Source organism: Thunnus maccoyii, chromosome 21, assembly GCF_910596095.1.
Source record: "Thunnus maccoyii chromosome 21, fThuMac1.1, whole genome shotgun sequence".
NCBI lineage: Eukaryota > Metazoa > Chordata > Actinopteri > Scombriformes > Scombridae > Thunnus > Thunnus maccoyii.
In genome coordinates, this window is record NC_056553.1 from 2,397,740 (window position 1) to 2,422,170 (window position 24,431).

General features: G+C 39.7%; 1 protein-coding gene across 1 annotated transcript in view; it reads right to left on the reverse strand.

Annotated features, from left to right (window-relative positions):
• The window catches only part of dipk1c (divergent protein kinase domain 1C), a 66,827-nt gene extending 44,655 nt beyond the window's left edge, over positions 1-22,172 (reverse strand). The window contains exons 1-3 of the mRNA XM_042399590.1: positions 20,309-22,172; positions 18,970-19,037; positions 16,851-18,326 (exon numbers count right to left, since the gene is read on the reverse strand). Of these exons, the coding sequence (XP_042255524.1) occupies positions 16,851-17,075 (225 nt within the window). The 5' untranslated portion in view covers positions 17,076-18,326; positions 18,970-19,037; positions 20,309-22,172. The remainder of the gene's footprint in view (positions 1-16,850; positions 18,327-18,969; positions 19,038-20,308) is intronic.
• Positions 22,173-24,431: the final 2,259 nt, after the last annotated feature.

The following is a 24,431-nucleotide window of genomic DNA, read 5'->3' on the forward strand; positions in this document are numbered from 1 at the left end:
TTTAACATACAGGCAAACAAGTCAAACCATTTGAAGTTCTGCCACTATTTATTTTCAGAACAACTGATCTGAAACATTCAAACTGATGACATTTCTAAGTAGCTGAACTTATTCTGCAACCCAGTCGCCAGAACAAAACGTTGGCATTGAACGTTTCTGCAAACCACAGAAACGTTGGATATAAACGTTTCAACATGTGAATTACGTATCATATCAACATTTCTACAAACATAGCATATTAACATTTCTACCCGTTGAATAATGATGTTTTATGGTGTGACAACGCTGTGGTTAAGGTCTGGTTAGGTTTAGGCACAAAGACCACATGGTTAGGGTTAGGGGAAAGATCATGGTTTGGGTTAAAATTTGTTTGGGCCAGAAAAACCGCTGCAATTGTCCCGACGTCTTGCTAAAAACACTCGCTTTTGTCAGTTGAAACGGGAAGCGGACATTGGTTTCGGTTTCAAGAAACTTACTAACCGTCCACCTGCCCCTCCTCCTCCTCCTATATAGGAAAGATCAGCTCATATAGATCACATGTGAACTACATCACTTTAGAAATGTTGATATATGTTTTGTTGACATTTTGATATCATACGTATTGGTGAAATGTTAATATGCTATGTATTTCATGTGTTGAAACGTAGATATTCAATGTTTCTGTGGTTTGCAGAAATGTACAGTGCTAACATTTTATTCTGGCAATAGCAATATATGACATGTGGTGACTAAAAGCCTGTAAATAACGGGAGTGAAAACCAATAAAACCTGCAAACATAGGTGAAGAGGAAAGAGTAAGTTGTTGTAGCTTCGACTCAGACAGCCGGATCATTTCTGTCTCTGAGAAACTCGTCCGCTGCTGAAGTCACCTGAGACATAAACTCTTGACTGAGCACACAGCGATGTTAACTGAAGGTTAAACACAGTCATTTTCTGCTCTGCACTGAGCTCAAACAGCTGCTAACAGAAGAGAGAGAGACTTTCCATCAGCTGCCACTTTAATTATCACACGACATGTAAGACTGATGGAGCCTCGGAGATACAGGCTAGAGTGCAGATACTACATGAGAGGACAGTGACCGATGCTGCTATAATTAAATGTATGAAATGTAGCTGTGATTAATTTGTCTGAACACGCTGTGAATGATCTGTGGTTAAGTGGGTTCGTGTTGCTGCGTCCTTTCTGGTTGTATATGAACATCTGTACAACATAATGCTTTTTATTACATCTCTCTGCATCTCTGTGATCATTCTTCAGCCAACATTTTGGTGAGTTTTGACGTCTTAAAGGAACAATCCAGTGGTTTTCCCTGTTTTAATCCATTTATAATAAACTTAACATCACAGCTAACTGTTTGTTCGCTGTGTTTTACAGTTGTGAATACTGTTTCTGTTAGAAAGTGAATATAGGATGACTCTGCGACACACCAGATTATGTTCAGTAACACCGTTTTTTTATGTTCAATGCAACATTCAATTTAAATTTTTGCTTTTTAACATATCTGCACATGGCAGCTATGGTACGGTTCAGGTTAGAGAGAGGTTGCAGCTAACAGAATTCAAACTCTGGTCTACCACATGAAAGTAAGCTGTGCTACACACTCATCCACAATCCCGACCTCCACACTGTTGTTTTTACCAAGCGGAAATCTCCAGGGCTGTAAAATTAAGCTAATGCTGAAGTGCCAAAAACTGCAGTTCCTTGAACGACCACTTGAGGCTCCAAAAGCGAGTCAATCCCCATAGACCCCCATGTTAAAATGCCCAACTTTACAGCAGAAATAAACATGTTTACAGCCTGGTACAAACAACGGTTTTGGTCTCTGTAGCTAATTTCCTCTTTTATGACAACTGTACGGGGGGTGAATTTTATTATAACTCACCTGTTTAAATTTTATTAAGCCGTAAAGTTCTGCATAATGAAGGACATGGCTGCTTTGAGTGACAGGTCCGCCAGCCGCTAGGTGGCTTGTTTCAGCCATTTGGCCCGCCTCCTTGCCCATTTTTGATTGGCTGGGAGTTAGGCAGAGTCACGCACTGCCAAGATGGCGACGGCCGGAGCGGCTCACTTTGAGCTTCAAAACCGCTCTTCAGAAACCAACGGGTGACGTCACGGTAACTACGTCCATATTTTTATGCAGTCTATGGTTTTTACCTCACTACATAAAGGAAAAACTGCTTCTTAAATACCAGTAAAGTTTACCATGGGGTGTAAATTGTTAAAGAAAAAAAACTTTCTTTTAAAATTAGCAGTGTGAGCATCTTTATTGTGCATGTCCCATCATATTGTATTGATCTGTACAGGTATCTGAGGAACTAAAATCTTTACTTCCTGCATCCAAAAACACATTGATAACACTGAAATACAAAATGATAGGCCTACCTGCCCAGTCAGGCTGCAACTACAAAGATATACAATACTTTAATGATTAGAAAGGGTGCTTTCGGTAATTAGAAACCTTTTGTGTTTTATCATCTGCGCCGTTATGTCACTGCAGCAAATACTGTGAGACAAAAGTAATTATGAACTTGACAAGAGAGAAAACTCTCCAGAGGAAACACAGTTTAGACTTTTAGCTTTAAATGAAAAACTCTGATAGAGCTCAGGATTCATCCTGAGAGGAGCTGTTTTATTACACATCGCTGTATAAACCTGGAATGTGTTAAAGACCAGGAAACACAGGACATTAATTACTGTTAGATCCTGAACAATCCTGTTGACGTGTCGGGAGATTTAAAGATCCCCTCCAGACGTGTATTAACACAGATACTCTCCTTGGAAAAATAATGTGTGTCTGATATGGTTTTTCCCACAAAAAAAAGTATAATTACCATGTTAAAATCATTAAAATTAAATCTACTCCCTCTCCCTCATTAAAAATTACAGAAGCTATAAATATGCAAATATATCTAATCTCAGAGGATTTGCAGAGACAGCAGGCAGGCAAGATCCGATGCAGAAATATTTAATGAAAATGCAAAAGTCACAGGAACACTAACCAGGAACATGGAATAAACATAGAACAAAAGCAGACAACTCGACAAAGACTGAACTGAAAACTGGACTATAAATACACAGGGTGTGATTGCAAACTAAACACAGGTGAGGGAAACAAGACACAGGTGAAACACATGAGGTAATCAAACACAGGAAGTAATGGTGAAAAGACACAAGGAGAAAATATTTCAAAATAAAACAGGAACTAAAGTAAAACAGACAACAGGTGACACAACACACGGGCAGACTGGGAGCAGATAAACTGGGGGAGACACTAGGAGCAGGGCTGGGCTAACCAGGGTGATGCAGGGCAGGTGAGAGGAGGTGCACATAAAGACAGGAGGAAACACACAAGGGAAACAGATAAAACCAAAACCAGGCAACATAAATGCAACACTGAAAACTCAAGAGAACAAAATACACAAAGAGTCCAAAAATAACAGAAAAAGTCCAGGCAGGACGTGACACAAGTTTCCAAGTATCACACTTGTGTAACTTGAATACTGGACCACGATTGGCTAGTTGTGATGTCACAAATCCTGCTCATAGGCCCATCCCCCTTAAATCTGATTTTTAATGAGCTCAGATGAATGTGAAAACAAACTCTGAACATACATCATTCTGCACAGAGAAGTTCAAACATTCAACTGAAGGAACAAGTTTAAATAATTAATGAACAGAATCCCTTAATTTCAACAAGTCTTCAAAATAAAAGACCAGATACATGTTTTGACCATGTGACTCCACAACGACAGTTTGGAGGCAGTAATCTGCAGGACAACATCATCTGTCTGTGTTTTCCAAACTGTTACACAACATTGTTAAACAATAATGATGGTTTATGATGTGACAATATTGCGGTTAACCCGTAGGAGTTTCCTCAGAATGAGGCAGGGAGCTAAAGGTCCTCGTGTTTGTGTGTTACAAACAATGTCAGTATGAAAATGATTATGAATCCATGATGTAATCCATCACATTCATTACCAGCAAGGCTGTTAAAGTTACATTATCATAATGAGATAATGACATGCAGACTTTTTAAAATCAATCTGCGCTTCATCACAAAATGGCCGTGAGCCTGGATGAAAATGTATGCAGAGTTTATGTTTGCAGAGTCTTCTAATTGATTTTCACAGCAAACATAAACAAATGGAGACTAATGAATGTCTGGAATAGTTAGAAAAATAAATCTTAAAATCAACAAACATTTGTTTTGGTCAGTTATCTTAAATGCAACCTGAAGGAAACAATCAACTCTCCATTTTAAATGTTCATTTTTGTCTATTTATATGTTTTCTCAATTTTCTGTGTGTGTGTGTGTGTGTGTGACCTTGGTATTGGCTGACATTGCAGGACCTACTTCTCTGACACCACACCGCAGTGCATTGTGGGTACAGGAACCCCCCGACGGACCTGTCTGTCAGCCAGCTGCTTGGGACGACATTCTGCACTTCAAACCACTTGATTGTTTGCCTAGAAGATCTGTTTAGGTTGCCTGTGTGTGTGTGTGTGTGTGTGTGTGTGTGTGTGTGTGTGTGTGTGTGTGTGTGTGTGTGTGATTTCTGAAGCCCTTCTAGTGATTATGAAGAAAGGATTTAGTGCGGTGGATAAGTGAGCAGACTGATGAGCAGTTATTTCCTGAATAACAAATCAGTTTTGGAGTGTGTTTCACTGATTTATGAAGAGAAACATTTAAGGATTTGGCTGCAGGAGCCACAGAGAGAGAAGAACTGCCAACACTTGTGTCTCTTTCACATCTACTTTCATTTATTAGTGAGCTAAACAGCTTGGCTGAGCCAGGTATAATATTATAGGTTATGGTGTGATGTGCAAGGATGTGAATGGAGAAGCTGTTCAGCTAGCTGGTGTTAGCTAGCTAGCTACTCTAACACACTACATAGCTAACAGACCTGAGCTGTGTCTCAAATCACATACTTCTGTTAGTACACTTTCATGTAGTACACTGTGTGCACTATATATTACTGGCGTAGTGCGAGAATTTCTACAGGGTAGTGTTGTCTCAAATCAAACACAGCCGTTGTGCACTTACCGGAAATGACGATCGCAAATTAGTATTAGCTAGCGTTAGCGTTATCGTTCACGCTACCAAATCATTACAGACTGCTAAATCAACCCAACAAACATACTGATTGCTTATAACCGACAACAGTATAGTGGTGCTTAGTGCTAAAAAACACATGTATAACTTACATTTGTATAATGCGGCGATGTTCACCGTAGTTACAACATACCCGGCCGCCATTTCCAGTTTGAAAAGCGGTCCCTCCCCTTCTGCTACGTAGCCAAGATGGCGATCATTGAGGGCGAGAAGTGTCCACAGTTCCACACTCAACTTTTTGACTGTTTTGAGTGCACTGCGTTTCCCATACTTCTCAGTGTGAACGCACTTATGCACTCAAAATGTTAAGTGTAAGTACAGAAGTATGAGATTTGAGACACAGCATTGGACCATACTGTCTCTCTTCCTCATTCACTCTCTCCCTCCACTTCTTCATGAGTAGCCTAAGTTCACTTATTCAAACCAGATCAGTGTATTCATGAGTGTGTTGAAGTGCAGACTCAGGAAGGACAGAAAGAGACCTAATATTTTAATATATAGTGCAAATTAAACTGAGCTTCATAGTGAAAGAGCAGCTTTATTGGTCATGACTGAAGGCTCTGCATTGCAGGAAATGGCACTTTCAGGTGTTAATTAAATGAATGAATGATTTCCTGCCATACCGCCTGACAATTAATCTTGCACTTGCATTTTTAACTATAACTAGGCGCCCATGTGGGGACGCTGGCAGAACAATATGTTTAGTTTTGTTTGTTATATCACAGCTGTCATGTTCAGTTTAATCTTCACAGTTTCAGAGACGGTGGAGGGTGGACTCCAACAAAAATCACTCTGACGCTGTTTGAAATAAAGTCACAGGAAATGAAATTACATGCATGTTTTTTCCATCCCTCTTTTGAATCGATTTAAGAATTTTTCCTGCTGTCGGGGCTCAAACATCAAACACGACATTCATGAGTTTCTGTAGAAAAGCCAGATGAGAAAATGAACTCTTTGATTTCCCTTCAGCTCTGTGACCTGCAGCTATAAATCACCTGTAGAACACAAATCCAGGATTTACCTGAGATTCATCCTCCTGTCAGTTCTCTGTATTTATCTTACAGTCTGGGTTGATTTACCAACAGCTGCTGACTTCTAACATCTGCACAGGCTCAGTTGTAGAACAAGAGAGAACTTACAAGAGAGAATTTATAACAGTTTCTGTGGAACAACCACAACGCCGATGTATTATCTTGTATGTGTGTAAGTTACTCTTTGGTAGACGCCATTGTAGCGGACAAACACAGCGCCGCCGTATGCATCTTGTGCATGTTTACTCTTTGGTAGAGGAGGTATAACGCCATTGACATGCGACCAAATGAAACGGTCCGTTACTTTGATTAAATTACAGATTTCTGTTGGAAACATTTGGGATAATGTAAGTACACAACTCAACAACATATATAACATAGGTCTAGTTGTTTTTAGACATTTTAATGTGGAATAATTACATATTATACCTTTAAAACCGGCAGATCTTTGATAAAATGTTGTTTGCTTGATTTTTGATTGTAATAGAGTATTTTCCATGTTTCTGCTGACTTCTGAGATACAAGAAGGTTTTCAACAGTTCTCGAGGGTCTGAGGATCATGAAACTCAGTCAGAACATGAAAGACAGTGTAAACTTTGACTTCAACAACAAAAATGTCATCAGGGATGTTTTTTTTTTACCCTTCGGCTGCGTTTCAGTCCGTCAACCTTCAGCTTCTAAACGGTGTGTTTGTGTCATTCCTCAGAGACAGGAGCTAAGTCTTCCTGCCAGAGGCGACAGAGAGACCATCGTCAGGTCGTCTCGCCTCACCGCCGTCACACTAAAATGTCAGCGTGTTTGTTTTGAGTGTCAAGACCTCCACAAACCTCCCTCCTGTGTACTGACTTTCAACCTGTCACTGTTTCATTTGCTTCCAGTGTTTTTAGTTTTTACAAATTTCTAACAAAAAAATATAATTTTTTAGGCAGTAGATGAGTTTAAATTCAGATTTTCACTGTATCATACCCAAAGGTGTCATTTCCACTGGGGAATCCTGTTTTTGTCCCCTCCTTTTTATTTTTATGTTTGGTTGATGTGTCTCTGAACATCGACCAGATGAGAAAAGATCTGAGTTGATGAAAATGTTGATACACTCATTTGAGCCGCCTTCATTAATTCAGTTATCTTAAACATCAATGAGGATGTATCATGCTTATATCCTGTTCTGATGTCAAATGTTAAACATGGTCAAAGTTCCAAAACTTGAGGTAAATGTATGTAGAAATGCTGCCTGCAAGTCAGAAGTCAGGGCTTCAAACTGCTTGAATGCTTCATTTGCAAGATTTATTAATTTCCCAATGAGACAACGTCAGCTTGTCCCGCATCAATAAATGTTTGTCTGTTGTGTCGTCTTTGTTGCTAAGGTGGTTGCTAAGGTGTTTCCACGTGTTGCTCACTCTCATATTTCAGATGTGATTCAGCTCCAACATGTACGGATGGATTTGAGAAGTTGACATTTGGAGTAAAGAAGGAGAAAAAGAAGTGAAATCCTGCTACTATAGTTTGTTTACGTAGCCTCCGGAGCCGGAGGAAGCTTCCTGAAGCTGACCAATCAGGACAGAGTGGGCTCACCAGGAGCGAGCCTTAAAGAGACAGGAGCTAAAACGGCCTGTTTCAGACAGAGGCTGAACTGAGGGGCTGCATAAAGGACCAGTAGAAGATAAAGAAGGAGTTTTTTAACTGGAAATCATGCAAAGATATTCCAGTAGAGCCCCAGAATATAAATATAGAGCTGGAAATGTATAGAATATGTGTCCTTTAATGAGCAGCAGTGAGTGCATTGAGTGCCTTTCTGACATTTTTTTGCCCTGGGTTTTGTCTTTCAGGCTACATACAGGCAGCCCTGGTGAAGGTTGTTGGGGCTGTTTGCTGCCTAAGAGGAATAAATTCAGACACTACTCATCAAGATGCTCAAATTTAACATCAGTTAAAAATAAGAACCGCAGCGCTCTTTGTACTTAAGTTTGTAGTAAACATTAGTATCAGGTATCTGTAAAGAAAAGTAAAAATGATTTTAAGGTCGAGGTGGATGGATGGGTCATCAAAACACTAGACTTTAACATCGGAGATCACTGTTCATTTCCTGTTAAAACCATGACCTTGCTCGTATGTGTCGTTCTGGCACATGTTCCATCAAATTTGCAACACGAGATAATTTTCTCTTACAATAATTTTGACGTTTAATCAAAAGAAACACTATATTCGTGACTCCTGCATGAGCATGCAAGAAGACACAACACCAAAGTTTGCAAGAGATCATAAATTCACAAATGTACTAAGTTAGATTCATGATATGTCAGAGTCAGAGTCACTGGGTATAGATAAACCTGATATTCCCCCTGTGAAAGAACAAACCAGACTGCGTTAGAAAATAGAGGTAGGCCATTAAAAATGTAGCGTCAGGCCATAAATAGGCAAAGGCATGCCAGAGACATGCAGGGACAGGGTTAGAAACACATCAGCCATTAGACCATAAATAGTCAGAGGGTCTCCAGAAACACACAAATTTGTGCCTGAACACAAACCATATGTGCAGAGCTGCAGAGTCAACATAAATATTACACAGCAGAGAATGTGAAGGGAAGTGACAGAGCTGCATATACCTCACTGTGGAAAAATCAAGAAGTGGTGTGATTTGTTGGATAGAAATAAGTCACTGAATTGAAAAGAAATGTACGTATGACCACAGTTTATTATTATATCATATTAAGCCTGGTCACACCTACATTTATACATTTTTTTCAGGTTGTGGATAAGTTTTTCAAAAGTTATAGTTCTTTGGCTTTTCCAACATTGATGCTTTTAGATGTCTTTTTTTTAAAAATAAATATCATTCTTTCAGAAACCTGGCATGAATAAGAAATATACAGGATTCAGATAGACTTGATAGGGAATTTTACATTATAATTCTGTTTGATGTTGTAATATTGACATCAGGGCACACGGGGGTAATGGCAAAGGGAATATGGTTCTTCTTTGATGTGTGTCCTAATAAAAAAAAAACGTTTTCTTTGTTCACTCTGCAGCAGGATGAATGAGGCACATGGTGGAAAGAAAGGTGTATCTGTGATAAAAAACTGATAATAATTGTTGTTTTGCCTTTAAAATGACAAGTTGCAGCAGTAGAAACAAATTTAATTTAGAATATGGACAGAAAATAAAGTGAGGTGAAGTCAGTCAACATTTGCTGTTTGCTGAAATTTATCACTAATTCCCAAACCAGACAGAGTTTGACTTGTATGACTTAAGCCTCAAAATAAGATGGTTTGTTTTCATACTGAAATCTCCAGCAGCTTCCAGCTCAGAGTGGACGTCTCTGAGATGATTGAGCACCAACCAAGAGTTTCCCAAGAGTGTATTTTTATCTTTGTCCCACGACAGCACAGTCCTACACACAGTAAACATATAAACATCTAACCTTCTGGACTGATCCAACTGCTGCTATGATAATATAGCAAATGATTTGCATGCTGTGTCTAGTGGTGGACGAAGTATTCAGATCATTTACTTAAGAAAAAGTACCAATATAGAAACGTAAAAATAGTTCATTACAAGTAAAAGTCCTGCATGAAAAATCCTACTTGAGTATTTCCATGTGATGCTACTTTCTACATTTCAGAGGGAAATATTGTACTTTCTACTCCACTACATTTATTTGACAGCTTTAGTTACTTTTCAGATGAAGATTCGACACAATGGATAATATAACAAGCTTTTAAAATACAACACATTGTTAAAGATGAAACCAGTGGTTTCCAACCTTTTTGTCTTTTGACGTCTTACAAAAAGCAGTGTGTAGTCGGGGTCACATTTCACATGTCTATGAGTTGTTAACAGCTCCACCAAATAGTGATTTTTCCCTCTAAACTTCTCACATGCTTTCATTTCAATAAATGTTCAAATGATCCAATATTTCAGCAAAAATCAAAGATTAGAGAAAAAGTCCAAAAACTGAAAACAGATTTGTGTATCAGAACTTTGTTTTTTCTTCTTTCCTCTCCCATTAATCATCTCACGACCCCTCACATTTATCTGCTGACCCTTTGGAGGGCCCGACCCCTAGGTTGGGAACCACTGGACTAAACTAGCTAACTGTATATAAAGTAGTGTAAACTAGCTCCACCTCCAGCAGCTACAACAGTAACATGCTGCTCTAACACTGATGCTTCACTATTAATAATCTAATGATGTCATATATAATAATATATCAGTCAGAGGGACCAAACCACTACTTTTACTGCAATACTTTAACTACATCAAGCTCATAATACTTATGTACTTTTACTGCAATACTTTAACTACATCAAGCTCATAATACTTATGTACTTTTACTGCAATACTTTAACTACATCAAGCTCATAATACTTATGTACTTTTACTGCAATACTTTAACTACATCAAGCTCATAATACTTATGTACTTTTACTGCAATACTTTAACTACATCAAGCTCATAATACTTATGTACTTTTACTGCAATACTTTAACTACATCAAGCTCATAATACTTATGTACTTTTATTCACTTTCATGCAGGACTTTTACTTGTAATGGAGTATTTTTACATGCTGTATTGGTACTTTTACTTAAGTATTTAGTTTGTCTTTGGAAGTTTCTTTGCCTCACTTTAAATTTCTTCCTTGTCCGTCTCTCTTTTTCACAATTTATTACTCATATGTAAACACAAAGCTAAACTTTTCACTCAGAACCTCTACATTCATGTTTTACTCAGTGTCAAGTACTTCGCTGAAAAGCAGTTTCAACACATACACGCTGTTTAATCCGTTTCTTCAAAGGCAGGTTGAAAAGTCTAAGAATGGAGGGATGAGCCCACAGGAAGGAAGAAAAGATTCGTTCAGGTTACTACGACACCTGGAGCAGTTAAGACAAGCCTGAACCCCCGGCCGTGGTGAAATCTCAGCAGTAATCCGGTAATTCACCGCAACGACAGCAGCATTATCCATCAGTCAGCGAACACAACTTGAGCTTTTTGTTTTAAAACTCTCAACATTTTCAAACTGATTTTGGTAAATGGAGCTTCATGGAGCAGAACTACATCTGTACTGCATTACTGCTGTGTGAGGAGCCAAATCAGCTTCTGGAAACACAACACCTCTTGTTGCTCTCGGTCAATATGTTACTGGAACCCCTCTCTGAACTTCCAAGAGCATTTCAAACAATGTGACGGATGGAGCAAAAATGCAGTGTTAGTTCAGAAAACTTGCGGTATTTGTTGACTTTGGATCTCTCTGTTTATTTGGGATTTCATCAGTTTCCACTTTGGATTTGTAAGAGGTTTTAATATCAGGAGGGAGAGTGACATCACGGCCTGTGTGATGGAAAACTTTGATGAGACGCCGACTCTAAAGACAAACAGATTTTTTGCTTTCATCAAGTCACTGAAATGTTCAAACATTGTTTGTTCAGGGGGAACAAAAACCAAAAGTTAAAGGCCAAAGTAACAGAGAAGATTTGAGTTTTAGTTCAGTTTTGTTCACATTGTGTTGACCATCTGTGGATCGCCTCTGATTTGTAATAATTGCAGAGATGATCTATGTTGTTACTACAATTCAGGGCAAACTTTGATAATTTGGGAAGCCTCCAAGTCTCATTTTGTCAGTTGAATCATTGTTTTTGTAGGGTGTGCCAATTGTCCACAGAGACGCAGAATAACAGCATGAAAGGCTATAAATGTTTCTTGTCTCAAAATTACTGAACTACAAAATAACTGTAATGGAAAATAAGAAGAGTCATGGAAAGACTGAACTAAACTACTCCTGAACCAGTCGCTGGTATAACCTCCTCTAATGTGCGTTTGATGCTCAGTGATGCGCTAAGATTCAACAAGTCCTTCAAATTAACCATCCAAATACATGGCTTGATCATGTGACTCCAGAACGACACATCGGAGCGTTTTCTATCGGCAGTAATCAGCTGGACGACATCATTTGTTTGTCACACATCACTGTTAAACTATAATGATGTGACAACACTGTAGTTAAGGTCTGGTTAGGTTTAAAGATCATGCTTTGGGTTAAAATGATCACTTTGTTAAGGTTAGAGAAACATGTGGTGGGTTAAAGTTACTACTTCCTTAAAGTTAGGCCACCTTCATCGTCATGGCTACAATAATAACCACGGGGTTAAGGTTAGGGGACGATTGTAGTTACACTTTTTGAAAAACTGTCCCGATTCGCGGTTAGAAACAGGAAACAAAGTCCACTGTTGGGTTAAAGCCTCCATCCATCCTCCTCCGCTGAATGAGGAAATCAGTACACATATATAAACATCATCTGAACTGCACCACTGTCCCACCTCACAGTTACTATGACCGCTAGATGGCAGCTGTCACTCAAATGCCCTAACCCTAACCCTAACCCTAACCCTGGACGCATGCTTTTTATTTCTCTGACTGTGTGGAAATCTTATGTTTTTACATCACAAGTGATGAACAAAAGCATTAAAACGTGATGTAAAACATGAGACTCATGAGGGCTGTTATAGGAGGTGTGGTGAGCTGAACAGACACTTCTGGTTCCTTTCTGGTCTTATTCATTTTTCCCATAAACAATGTTAGTCTCATCTACAGCTTGGATTAACATGAAACTCCCCTGATTAAATCATCAGTACAAAAGATGAACAACTAAAATAAAATATCTGGTTCTTCAGATAAAACAGCCAATCACCAAGCTTAAAGTACACATATTCTGCATATTTCCAGCTCTATATTTATATTCTGGGGCTCTACTGGAATATCTTTACATGATTTCCAGTTAAAAACTCCTTATTTATCTTCTACTGGTCCTTTATGCAGCCCCTCAGTTCAGCCTCTGTCTGAAACAGGCTGTTTTAGCGCCTGTCTCTTTAAGGCCCCGCCTCCTGATGAGCCCACTCTGTTCTGATTGGTCAGCTTTCAGGAAGCTTCCTCCGCCTCCGGAGGCTACGTAAACAAACTATAGTAGCAGGATTTCACTTCTTTTTCTCCTTCTTTACTCCAAATGTCAACTTCTCAAATCCATCCGTACATGTTGGAGCTGAATCACATCTGAAATATGAGAGTGGACAACACATGGAAACACCTTAGCAACCACCTTAGCAACCAGGGCTACAGAATAGATGGCCGTTTATGGGCATGTGTGATGAGCCAGCTCTTTAGAGAAGTAGAAACAAACGACCAGAGCAGGTTGAAGCCCTGCGCTTTGACTTGCAGGCAGCATTTCTACACACATTCACCTCAAGCATTGGAACTTTGACCATGTTTAATATCCAACATCAGCACAGGATATAAATTACGGAAAACCACAAAAAGCAGAATATGTCCCATTTAAAATACGATCAAGCTGATGATCACAATGTTTCGATCACAGATTAAATTGGTCTGCTTTTAAATTTTTTCAATATAACTTCAGCAGCAAAGCATTGTGAATCAATTACCGCTCTGATTCACACATATGACTGGTTTTCTCTCCATAGCAACAGCAGCTGAGGCTCATGGGCATTGTAGTATTTAGTCATCCACCAAAATGACAGACAGAACATGATTTCTCAGAAATAAAGTTTAATAATTTAAACTGGTGGTCATAATATAAATCTATAAGATTTTTACACTATCCAGGAGAGCCCTGAGTTCCTATGTTCCACTAAAATTAAGGATATTGTGTAAAAAAAAAAAGTTTTAATGGGAATACAGACTCAGGAAGGAAAATGAGTGAGGAATGGAGTATGGGGGGTAAAGTTGACATAGAGAAAAAATAAATCCAGAAATGGGAGAGAGAATTAAAGTTCTTAAGTGCAGAAAGTGACGAGTGGAAGTTTGGAAGACTAAGAGATGGAAAAGAAAAGAGAGAGCATCTTGTTATCTGTGTTTACCCACAGTGCACGAGTAGATGCTGCAGTGGATAAGAGCAGCAGGCCATTAAGAGCTATTGACCTCTGGCCGTTTATCTCCCCTCGCCTGCCTGTTTACAGTAACTGCCTGACTGATGATCGTCGGCGGGTTTCACAGAGACAGTCGATGGGAGCCACAGTTTGTCCTTCAGACCGTAAATATTCTGAAGAAAGTCTTTAAAGCTGAAGAGACGACAAACAAGCAGAAGTAAACACAGACGGGTGTTTGGGTTGTAAACACAGCGGCAGACACTAAAACACACACAGCACTGAGGCTTCTGCATGTTTGTGTCCCATTAACTGGAGTTACTTTACATTCCTGTGGATCATTTTCCAAATCATCATCAGTTTTTAGATTGTTTTCCTTCCTTCCAGGCACCCTTTGGTTTCCATTAATTACTATAAAAATCCACATGCAAGACTTTCTGCAGAGAGATAATCCATCACTATGAAACATCGTATTTTTCAAGTTGGTGATGCATTCAAGCACACTCAGATATCAGATAATTGATAGCAGGCAACAAAAGCTGGTTTTAATTTGATTAGTAACACCAGAGCCAGAATGGAACCAACTTGATTTTTTTGTTATATATACACAAGTATCAGTACTCTGAACAACACAAGATAAAACAAGTCAATGGTAAATGGACTTTCTAGTCTTCTGACCACTCAAAGCGCTTTTACACTATGAATGACATTCACCCATTCACACACATTCATATGCTGAATGGGTACAGGGGCTACCATGCAAGGTCCCAACCTGCCCATCAAAGGAAATGTAATCATTCACACACTGATGGTACAGCCATCAGGAGCAATTAGGTATTCAGTATCTTGCCCAAGGACACATCAACATGCGGACGGGAGGAGCCGGGAATCGAACCGCCGATCTTCCAATTATTGGACGACCAGCTATCAAAAAAACTCCACTCAAAAAAAAATGTTTTTCTTCTTGTTGGATGTTGTTCTCTTCTTCTCTGTGCAGAATGATGTATGTGCAGAGTTTGTTTTTACATTCATCTGCTGATAACAGAAAGTCTGTTTGAGCTCACTGAAAATCTGTGTCAGGCCTACAAGCAGGATTTGTGACATCATAACTAGTTTATCAGCCAAATTGTGGTCCAGTATGCAACTGACACAGTTGCGATGTGGAAACTTGAAGCCTCTAGTGCACAAACACTGAGAATGGACTTTACAGTGAAGAAGGAGACATCTTCAGTCCAGCATGAAAACTTCTGAGATAAGATATATTTGCATATTTATAGCTTCTGGAATTTTTAATGAGAGAGAAGGAGTAGATGCAGTTTTAAGGATTTTAAACTGGAAATTATTTGTTTCAGTGGAAAAACCAAATCAGACAAACATTATTGTTCCAATGCAATGACTATTTTTTTATATATGACATGTCTGGAGGGGAGGTTTAATGTTCAATGCCAACATTTTTAGAATTACTTCTTTATATCTGCAATATTGATGCAGCAACTATTTTACCATTTAAAGATCCCCTCCAGACATGTTTCAAGACACAAAGGAGTGCAATTTCATAGAAATTCTTAGAACGACATCTCCTCCTTGTCTTCATGTAAAACTCCAGAATCTGTGAATATGCAAATGTATTTCATTTCAGAAGTGTAACTGATGGACACAAGATGCCTCCTACTTCACTGTAAAGTCCATTCTCAGTGTTTGTGCGCTGGAGGTTTCAGGTTGCATACTGGATCATGATGGGTTTGATTGGTTAGTCCAGGTGTTAAACTGAGATTTAAGCTGAGCTCAGAGAAACTTTCTTGCTTCAGCTGATAAATGTGAAAACAAACTTTGCACGTACATCATTCTGCAGAGAGAAGAGAACAACCAAGAACAAGAAGAAAGGCATGTTTTTTTTTTAGCAGAGGGCAACTTTAATAGACAGTACGATATCAAGGTATGAAGGTAAAACCAAAGTCCATTAAAATGAAACTTAAACAGGACACAGGTTAGCTGACACTGTTGATGATCAAAATAAAAAATGTACCGACTCGACTCCAAACCTCAGCACAGAGCTGCTTTACAGGTTTTTGTATTTTTAGACAAAGATTTGCAACAGATCCTGATTCATACACACCTTCATATACAAACACACTGACTGACGGCACGCAAATACAAACACACAACCCATCTATAGCATTAATGCATTTGTCGTGTACTAATTTGGTGTAACTGTGACTCAGAAAGCTTCACAACCATCAGTGGAAACAAAAGTCAGTCCGACTTGTACAAACACAGAGGCTGTAATCAAGTGGCTGCAGGTCGTATCAGATTTGTATAAATCAGACAAACCAATTTGACGATTATTTTCTCAATTAATCCTTTTGTCTATAAAATGTCAGTAAATATTGAAAAATGGCTGTTATAATTTCCCACAGTCCAAGTTGACGTCTTCAAATACATGTTTTTGTCGCACCAACAGTTCAAAAACCCAAAGGTATTTCATTTATTATTATGTATGATAAAGAAAAGCATCAAATTCTCACATTTGAGAAGCTGGAACCACCAAATGTTTGGTATTTTTGCTTTTAAAAAAGGCTAAAATGATTATTCGATTATAAAAACAGTTGCCGATTAATTTTCTGTCGGTCAACTAATCAGCTGCAGCTCTATGTCAGTTAGGTAATAAGTCAATATATAATCAAAATATGACAAAAAAAATCTTGAGGTCAATGATTTTGATTTTTTTACTTGTTTAGTGGACCTTGAGTTCAGATTATTTTGTAAATTCCTTATATAAATAAAATAAAATAAATATAATAAAAACGTCTGAGTAGGTTTCTGACTCACCAGTCTGTGCAGGATCCTCTTGCTCTTGTCGTCGGTGCAGTAGTCAGACAGGATGCTCCTGTGGACCAGAACCAGGCCGTTCAGGAACAACCAGGAGCCAAACCAGAGCAGAGCGAACACCAGGGTCCCCCGACGGGACCACAGCCTGAGACCCAGCCACCGCAGCAGGCACAGGCCGCCGCCACCACGACCCCCTCCGCCTGACATCAGTCCTCCTGGGAGCATGCTGCCAAAAAGCGTCCAAAATCTTCAAAATAGCTGGTGAATTGTCTCCTAAAAAGTTCTCAAAAATGTTGGTGTAGCAGTAGGACAAAAAAGCTAAATTTAGTAGATTGAAAATGTTAAATAATCCTCTTAAAGGAAAATAAATACCTATGAGGTCATGTTGATTAAATGTGCTGTTAAAACTGAAAAAAAAAATAATATTGTTAAGCTATCAATTATTGTGTTTGATTAAAATATATAATTGTACATTCGTATTATAATATAGTTAATGATATTGCCAGTGCATCTTGCTACACCAGTTAAGACCCAGACTTTTATTGTGTCGTCACAACTCCCATGATGCTCCTGCAATTAATTTAGGTGGAAATTTTGAAGCACTGCTGTAATCCAAGATGTCACTCATCAAAACACATCTGTGACATCAAGACCTTTTTTTTTTGTTTTTTTCCGAGATTGTGTGTCGCCGCCAGCCGTCTGATGGTCCGTCTCAGCGAAATGAAAACAAGTGTTTGGACCGCTTTGTTCCCAAAAAACAATCAGTTTAGGATAAAACTCTGCCGAAAAACAAAAACAGCAGAAGAGGAGAGTTCTCCGTAATCATGAAATCAGAGCAACACATTCCAGACTGTGACAGCTGACTGGTCCGACCTCCAGCTTGGCTCTGCAGCGTTTCCACAAGAAATATTTGGAAATTTTGTTTGTCCGTGCTGAGATTTCCTTCTTTCATATCTGACTGGTTGATTTGTTTTCCTCACAGCGAGTCAACAAATATTGAGCAACAGGAAATAACAATCAATGGGTGTCTGGGCCCGTCTGCAGTGCACTGTAGCATTTGGATGCACATGCGTGCAACTCTACTCACAAACACAGAGTTTCTTCACATAAACACACTCTGTTCACACACACACACTCTCCCATCGGACCCTCTGCTTCCTCCAAAAGCTGTCAGTGTCCTCGCATCACCTCCTCATGGTCTCCGTTGTTTCTGTGGTCATCTGACCATTGAGCTGAAAATCATTTACAGGGCAAAAAAACTTCAAAACATCCAACAAAATCTTCAGATTGGAAAAAGAAACGATGGAAATATCCAAAGAAAAGAGCTCTGCGATGATGGAAAATGTCCTTTAACAAGCGTCTTTGAAGAAGAAAAAGAGAAAAATGCTTTGTTGGTGTCAGCAGAGGAGTTTTTTTTTTACAGCTCTGATCTCTGAAAAAGGAGATGGTGAATGATGGAAAAAGATGTCCTTGGACCTGTAACGATGAGAAAAAGAATGAGGTTCACCCTAAAGAAGAGGAGCAAATAAACCTTCATTTTCATGAGCTTTCATTTTATGAACTCAAGCTTTAAAATTTTGAAATCATCTAAAATTCTTTTTCCCTTCCAGAACTATGAAAAACTCTAATATATCATTAACTTTTACTGCTTTCTCTCAGATGGTTTATCTGCCGAAAGTTTTTCAGTTAAAGGCATCCAAACTAATAAAAACTCCTCTTTTCCCCAAAGTTCATGAAGGGTTCAGAGAGCCGCTCTGAAAGCTATCTGGGTTCTTCCTCCGATGTTGTTGTTGAAAAAGCTAATTATCTGTTCTTTTTATGGGGTCAGTTGGATTTAAGTTTGTAGACTTTTATCTGTTTCCTGTTTTTCTTTTTGGTTTTTTTTCTAAAGAAAAACAAACTGCTCTCGCTATCAGACTATCAGAGATGTGTCAGCTGTCTGGTGTCTTTCTGTCTCCCGGTTTCTAAAGATTTTCGCTGACACATCTCAAAACTCTGCCTTCCAATTATTTAGCCCTTATTACAATTTCCTGATGTGGTTGTTGTTGTTCCTCACTGAAGCATCCAAAACCATGAACTGTGGGTGGGAGGAGGGAGAAAATGCAATTGGAAAACTCACAGATTCTTGCCAGGCGGACTTCGTCGTTATCGTCTGTCACAGAGAGATGAAATCTTACTCTCCGAATCCTAAAGGGAAGAAGAATTGAAACCAGGAGAAGGTCAATCATTGCCTGCTTCTTAAAATATCAGCGTTTGTTTCTTGTTGATGGGAATGTGGGTGGCAGAAAGGCTACGGCTGCTGCAGCTGTTCCTTAGTTGCTCCCAGGAGATAAAAACACTATTTATATGTGATCTCATAGATTTGATCCTTGCAGTACGTCCATACTAAACAAGTTCAAATGTACAGTATGTAAGACTGTGACTCTAACTCTAACTCTACCCTGCAGGCAGTTTTTAGTCATACTAGCTGCATGGCTCTAAGGATGGTAATGTCAGTCTGTCCGTTGGTCCACCACTTTGCTCCAGACTGAAATATCTCAACAACTATTTGATGGATTGCCTTGAAATTTTGTGCAGACATTCATGTTCCCAAAAGGATGAATCCTACTGACTTTGGTGATCCTCTGACAGTCCCTCTAGCGCCACCATGAGGTTGCACATTTTTGTCTTTCATTGAAATATCTTGACAACTACTGGATGGATTGATATGAAATTTGGCCCAGATATTCATTGTGCCCAGTGGATGAATCCTGATAACTTTGGTCATCCTCTGACTTCTCTTTTAGCGCCACCTGGAGGTCAAAAGTTTCATTTATCCTGTAAAATATCTCAACATCTACTAGATGGTTGATATTTCTGATTTTGAGTGAAATCTCAACAACTATTGGATGGATTGCTGTGAAATTTTGTACCAACATTCATTTCCCCCTCAGGATAAATTGTGTTAACTTTGGTGATCCTCTGACTTTTCATCTAGCACCATCATGAGGTCAAAATTCCACTTTGTGACTTTGGTTTATGGCCAGATCTGCAAAACTAATGACATTCCCATCAACCTCAGGTTTACTTTATGTTTAGGGCTAATTAGCAAATTAGCTTGCTAACAAGCTTAACTAGGATAGTGAAAAAGGTGAACATTAAAGTGTCAGTGCAGCCTCACAGAGCTGGTGGCATGACTGAAGACTCTTCTCTCATTATGAGCTCACTGATGTAGTTGTGGCAGAACGGGTGCAGGAAGGAGCAAAAATCCAAATTATGCTCCACGTGCAAATGATAATAAACTCTCAACTTACTTCTCTTCTACAGAAAACCACCATAGTGGGAGTCCTTGAATCAGACAGTAGCTGCAGTTGATTGCACAGATGCAACAGGTGCCAAACTTCAAACTGCAAAATCCCCAAGTAACCCTGAGAATCTCCTCCTCCAGAGAAAACCACCAGCCACTTTGTTTCACTTACCCAGCTCTCGATGTGGCCTCTGAAGCCGATCTGTGCAGTTTTTATTTAATCAGAGCCAAATCCTGCTTCTTCAATGTCAACTTTTACAGTCTCTTAAAAAATGACAGCAGACAGTCCTTGAAGTCCTTGAGTCGCAGCAGCAGCTGTTAGAGCCGTCATGCATCTATGAAAATGTAAAAGGATGTCCGCAAAAGTCTGGTGAGCAACCACAAGACATTAAGAGTCACAGTTAACTCCTTGCTGCCTTAGAAAAGATTCAGCGGACAGTGTCCTTAGTAGAAGTCTCATGAGATGACAGAGAAACCAAAATCCAAACGACTATTCTCACTTAAAGGAAAAAAATAAAAGTAAAAATCTGACGAGGTTTTGTAATCCTGTCAGCTTCAGATCCGTCAGTGATCTGGGTAAAGTTGTCCTTGATTTGCTTCTGAAACGACACAAAAAACTCCCAAATTTTATAATTTCACTGCAAATTATTCTTTGCAAAATAAAAATCAGGTGAACACAATCTTCAGTTGTCTGGTTAACATTTCACTCTAAAACAACTCGTAAAATAAATCCAAAGATTGTTGGTAGTTTGTCTGTAAAATCTGGATTATTAAACTTCTCCCTGATTGTGATCTGTCTGTAATCCTCGTGCTTGTCGTTTGCCTTTAAGTGATCCAACAAAACCTACTGAACTTAACTGAAGGATTGTCAGCAAGTCAGGATATCGTTAAATCATTAAACAGTTCCAACTTCAGAATATTTTTTTTGTTTGCAAGTTGTCTGCAGAAAACAGATTATTAAACTCAAAAAACTCTTTGTAATCGAGCTGCTTGTTGGTCCTTTAGTTGTCTGGTTTTCCTTTAAAGTGATGATCAAAACTCCAAAATCAGGATTAGCTCAGACTTTTAACTCTGCAAAACCTATTAAATTAAATGAATGATTGTCTGTAAACTCATGACTCAAATGACCTCTTTTGTGAAAAAGGTTTGTAATCCTGCTGCTTGTAGGTACGTCAGTCGTCTGGTTTTAGTTTGGTGTGATGGACAAAACTCAAAAACCAGCATTCTTCAGCTACTGAAATAAATTGTCAGCAGGTTGTCTGCGAAGTCCAGATGACTAAACTTCTCTCCTTCATTTGTGAACAAGAAATCCTAAAAATATTTGCAATCCTGTTGCTTGTAAATCCTATGGGTTTTTTAAAACTCCAAAACCATGATTAGCTCAGACTTTTAACTCTTCAACAACTACTGAAATTATCCACAAGGTCGTTTGCAAATTGTCTGCAAAATACTGATAACTTCTCCCTTTGTGAAAAAGAAATCAAAAAATTCGGAGTAATCCTTGCGGCTTGTGGGTCCTTTAGTTGTCTGGGTTTCCTTTGAAGAGAGTAACAAAACTGTAAAAAAAAAAAAAAAAAAAAAAAGGATTATATCAGACATTCAACTCTACAAAACCTACTGAAGTAAACTCAAGAATTGTCAGAAAGTCTGCAGGTTGTCTGCAAAGTCCAGATGATTAAACTCTCCTTGTGAAAGAGAGTGCAATCCTGCTGTATCCTTTCAGATGTCTGTTTTGAGTGAAAACTCTCTGGAGCAGGTCTCAGTCCGTAAAGATGCTCGGGGAGATCAACTGTAGGACTTTCCCACCAGGAGACGAGCCTTCTGTCAGCACTGAGGATCACAACTGACATCAAATGTTGCTGTAAACCCTGATTTAGGACTGTCAGGCAGCTCCGGCAGACGTCTGGTGTTTCAGCGGCTCTGGTTTCTCCTCACAGTGCTGCTGCTGCTGCCTCGCTCTCTCTCCCCGTCTGTCTGACGCTCCACACACTGCCTGGCTGGAGCAAAGTGTGTGTGTGTGTGTGTGGGTGGGTGGGTGTGTGTATGTAAGGTGTGTGTGTGTGTGTGTGTGTCGCACTCAGGCTTGTTCGTTCAGCCTCTTCCTTCCTCCTTTCAGTCTACTGCACTCCCAGCTTTTTCCTTTTTCTTTCCTTTCCTATCAAGTGTGTGTGTGTGTGTGTGTGTGTGTGTGTGTGTGCGCGTGTGTGTGTGTTTGTGTGTGTCTCCGTGAAGGCGTATCTTCCGGCGTCCCTCCTCTCAAACCTCCTCTCTCCTCCCCTTCCTCACCCCTCTCTTATATTTACATGCTACTGTACCTCTCTCTCTCTCTCTCTCTTTCTCTTTGACCCCCCCCTCCCCCCCCCCCACCCTCCTGCTCCTCCCACGTTTTACCCCGTTACCACGGCAGCAAGCCTTTGCTAAGGATCAGTCCCCACATGCAGCTTCACGGAGCCTAGCCAAATTAAAAGCTCACTCCATTTATCTCCCTTCTTTCCTTCCCATCGCTTTCCATTTCTTCCCTGCTTCCTCCCCCCCTCCTCTCCCTCCTGTGCCGTACATGACAAACGCTCCAATAAAAACAGCTCAGAGGCCCAAGGCATGTTGGTAATTGCCCTTTTGTAAAAATGCCAATAAAGTTCACAAACATAAAGACAGGGCAGCCCAGCGGAGGCCGCTTGATGTGGAGTTTGATGTCTTCAGGGGTAAAAAATGTTTGAGGTGGTTATTTTGGAAATGCACTTGTGTGTGTGTGTGTGTGTGTGTGTGTGTGTGTGTGTGTGTGTGTGTGTGTGTGTTTGTGTGTGTGTGTGTTTGTGTGTTTGTGTGTGAGGTCAGCTTCTGTAGGAGTACACACCAGACTGGTAATCAGTGTGGTTTTGTACTCTGTGGTCTCAGAAAGTGTACCACATAATCACATCTCCAGTTCAAATTCTCCACACTTCTCCATGTCTGTTTACAGGGTTGGGAGGGTAACTTTAAAAATGTATTCTGATACAATTATTAATTACCTGTTATATGTAATTATTAATTACCCTAACCCTAACCCTAACTCTAACCCCTAACCCTAACCCTAACCCTAACCCTAACTCTAACCCTAACTCTAACCCCTAACCCTGACCCCTAACCCTAACTCTAATCCTTACACTAACTCTAACCCCTAACCCTAATCCTAACCCCTAACCCTAATCTTTACCCTAACTCTAACTCCTAACCCCTAACCCTAACTCTAACCCCTAACCCTAACCCTAATCCTAACCCCTAACCCTAATCCTTACCCTAACTCTAACTCTAACTCTAACCCCTAACCCCTAACCCTAACTCTAACCCCTAACCCTAATCCTACCCCCTAACCCTAACCCTAATCCTAACCCTAACTCTAACCCTAACTCTAACCCCTAACCCTAACCCTAATCCTAACCCCTAACCCTAATCCTTACCCTAACTCTAACTCTAACTCTAACCCCTAACCCCTAACCCTAACTCTAACCCCTAACCCTAATCCTACCCCCTAACCCTAACCCTAACCCCTAACCCTAACTCTAACCCCTAACCCTAACCCTAATCCTAACCCCTAACCCTAATCCTTACCCTAACTCTAACTCTAACTCTAACCCCTAACCCCTAACCCTAACTCTAACCCCTAACCCTAACTCTAACCCCTAACCCTAACCCTAACCCTAACTCTAACCCCTAACCCTAACTCTAATCCCTAACCCTAATCCTAACCCCTAACCCTAATCCTTACCCCTAACCCTAATCCTTACCCTAACCCTAACCCTAAAAAATGTAAGCAGTAACCTGATCCAAGTATCACACTATTAAAATAACATAACTTGATTACTTTCTGTTACTCTTGGATTACCTCAATACCAAATATGCAAATAAAGACAAGAGAAAAGAAATATCAATAAGATGACTTTTACTTAAGTGTATTCTGTAAGACAACAGAACAATGTAACCTTAGAAAAAAAAACAGGGAAACCAAGATTTTTAGCATCAATAATGTGTCCTCTGCTAAGTGTATTTTTATAGAAAAACTTGCTTTTCATTAAGCAAATTCAGGCAGTAGCCTAGAAACCTAAAATGAAAGTGCACAACACATGATGTGCATTACAGAGAACATTCTCAGGGAAAGACTCTGATGAAACAGCGCTCGGCTCACTGGCTGTGTGAATCTATCACACAGGTATAATGTATGTCGCAGCAGGGGGAAGACCCCCCCCCCCCCCCCCGGGTATTCGTGCCCACTCTACAAGAGCTTCATCCTCCTCCACAGCTCTTCTCAGAGGAATGGC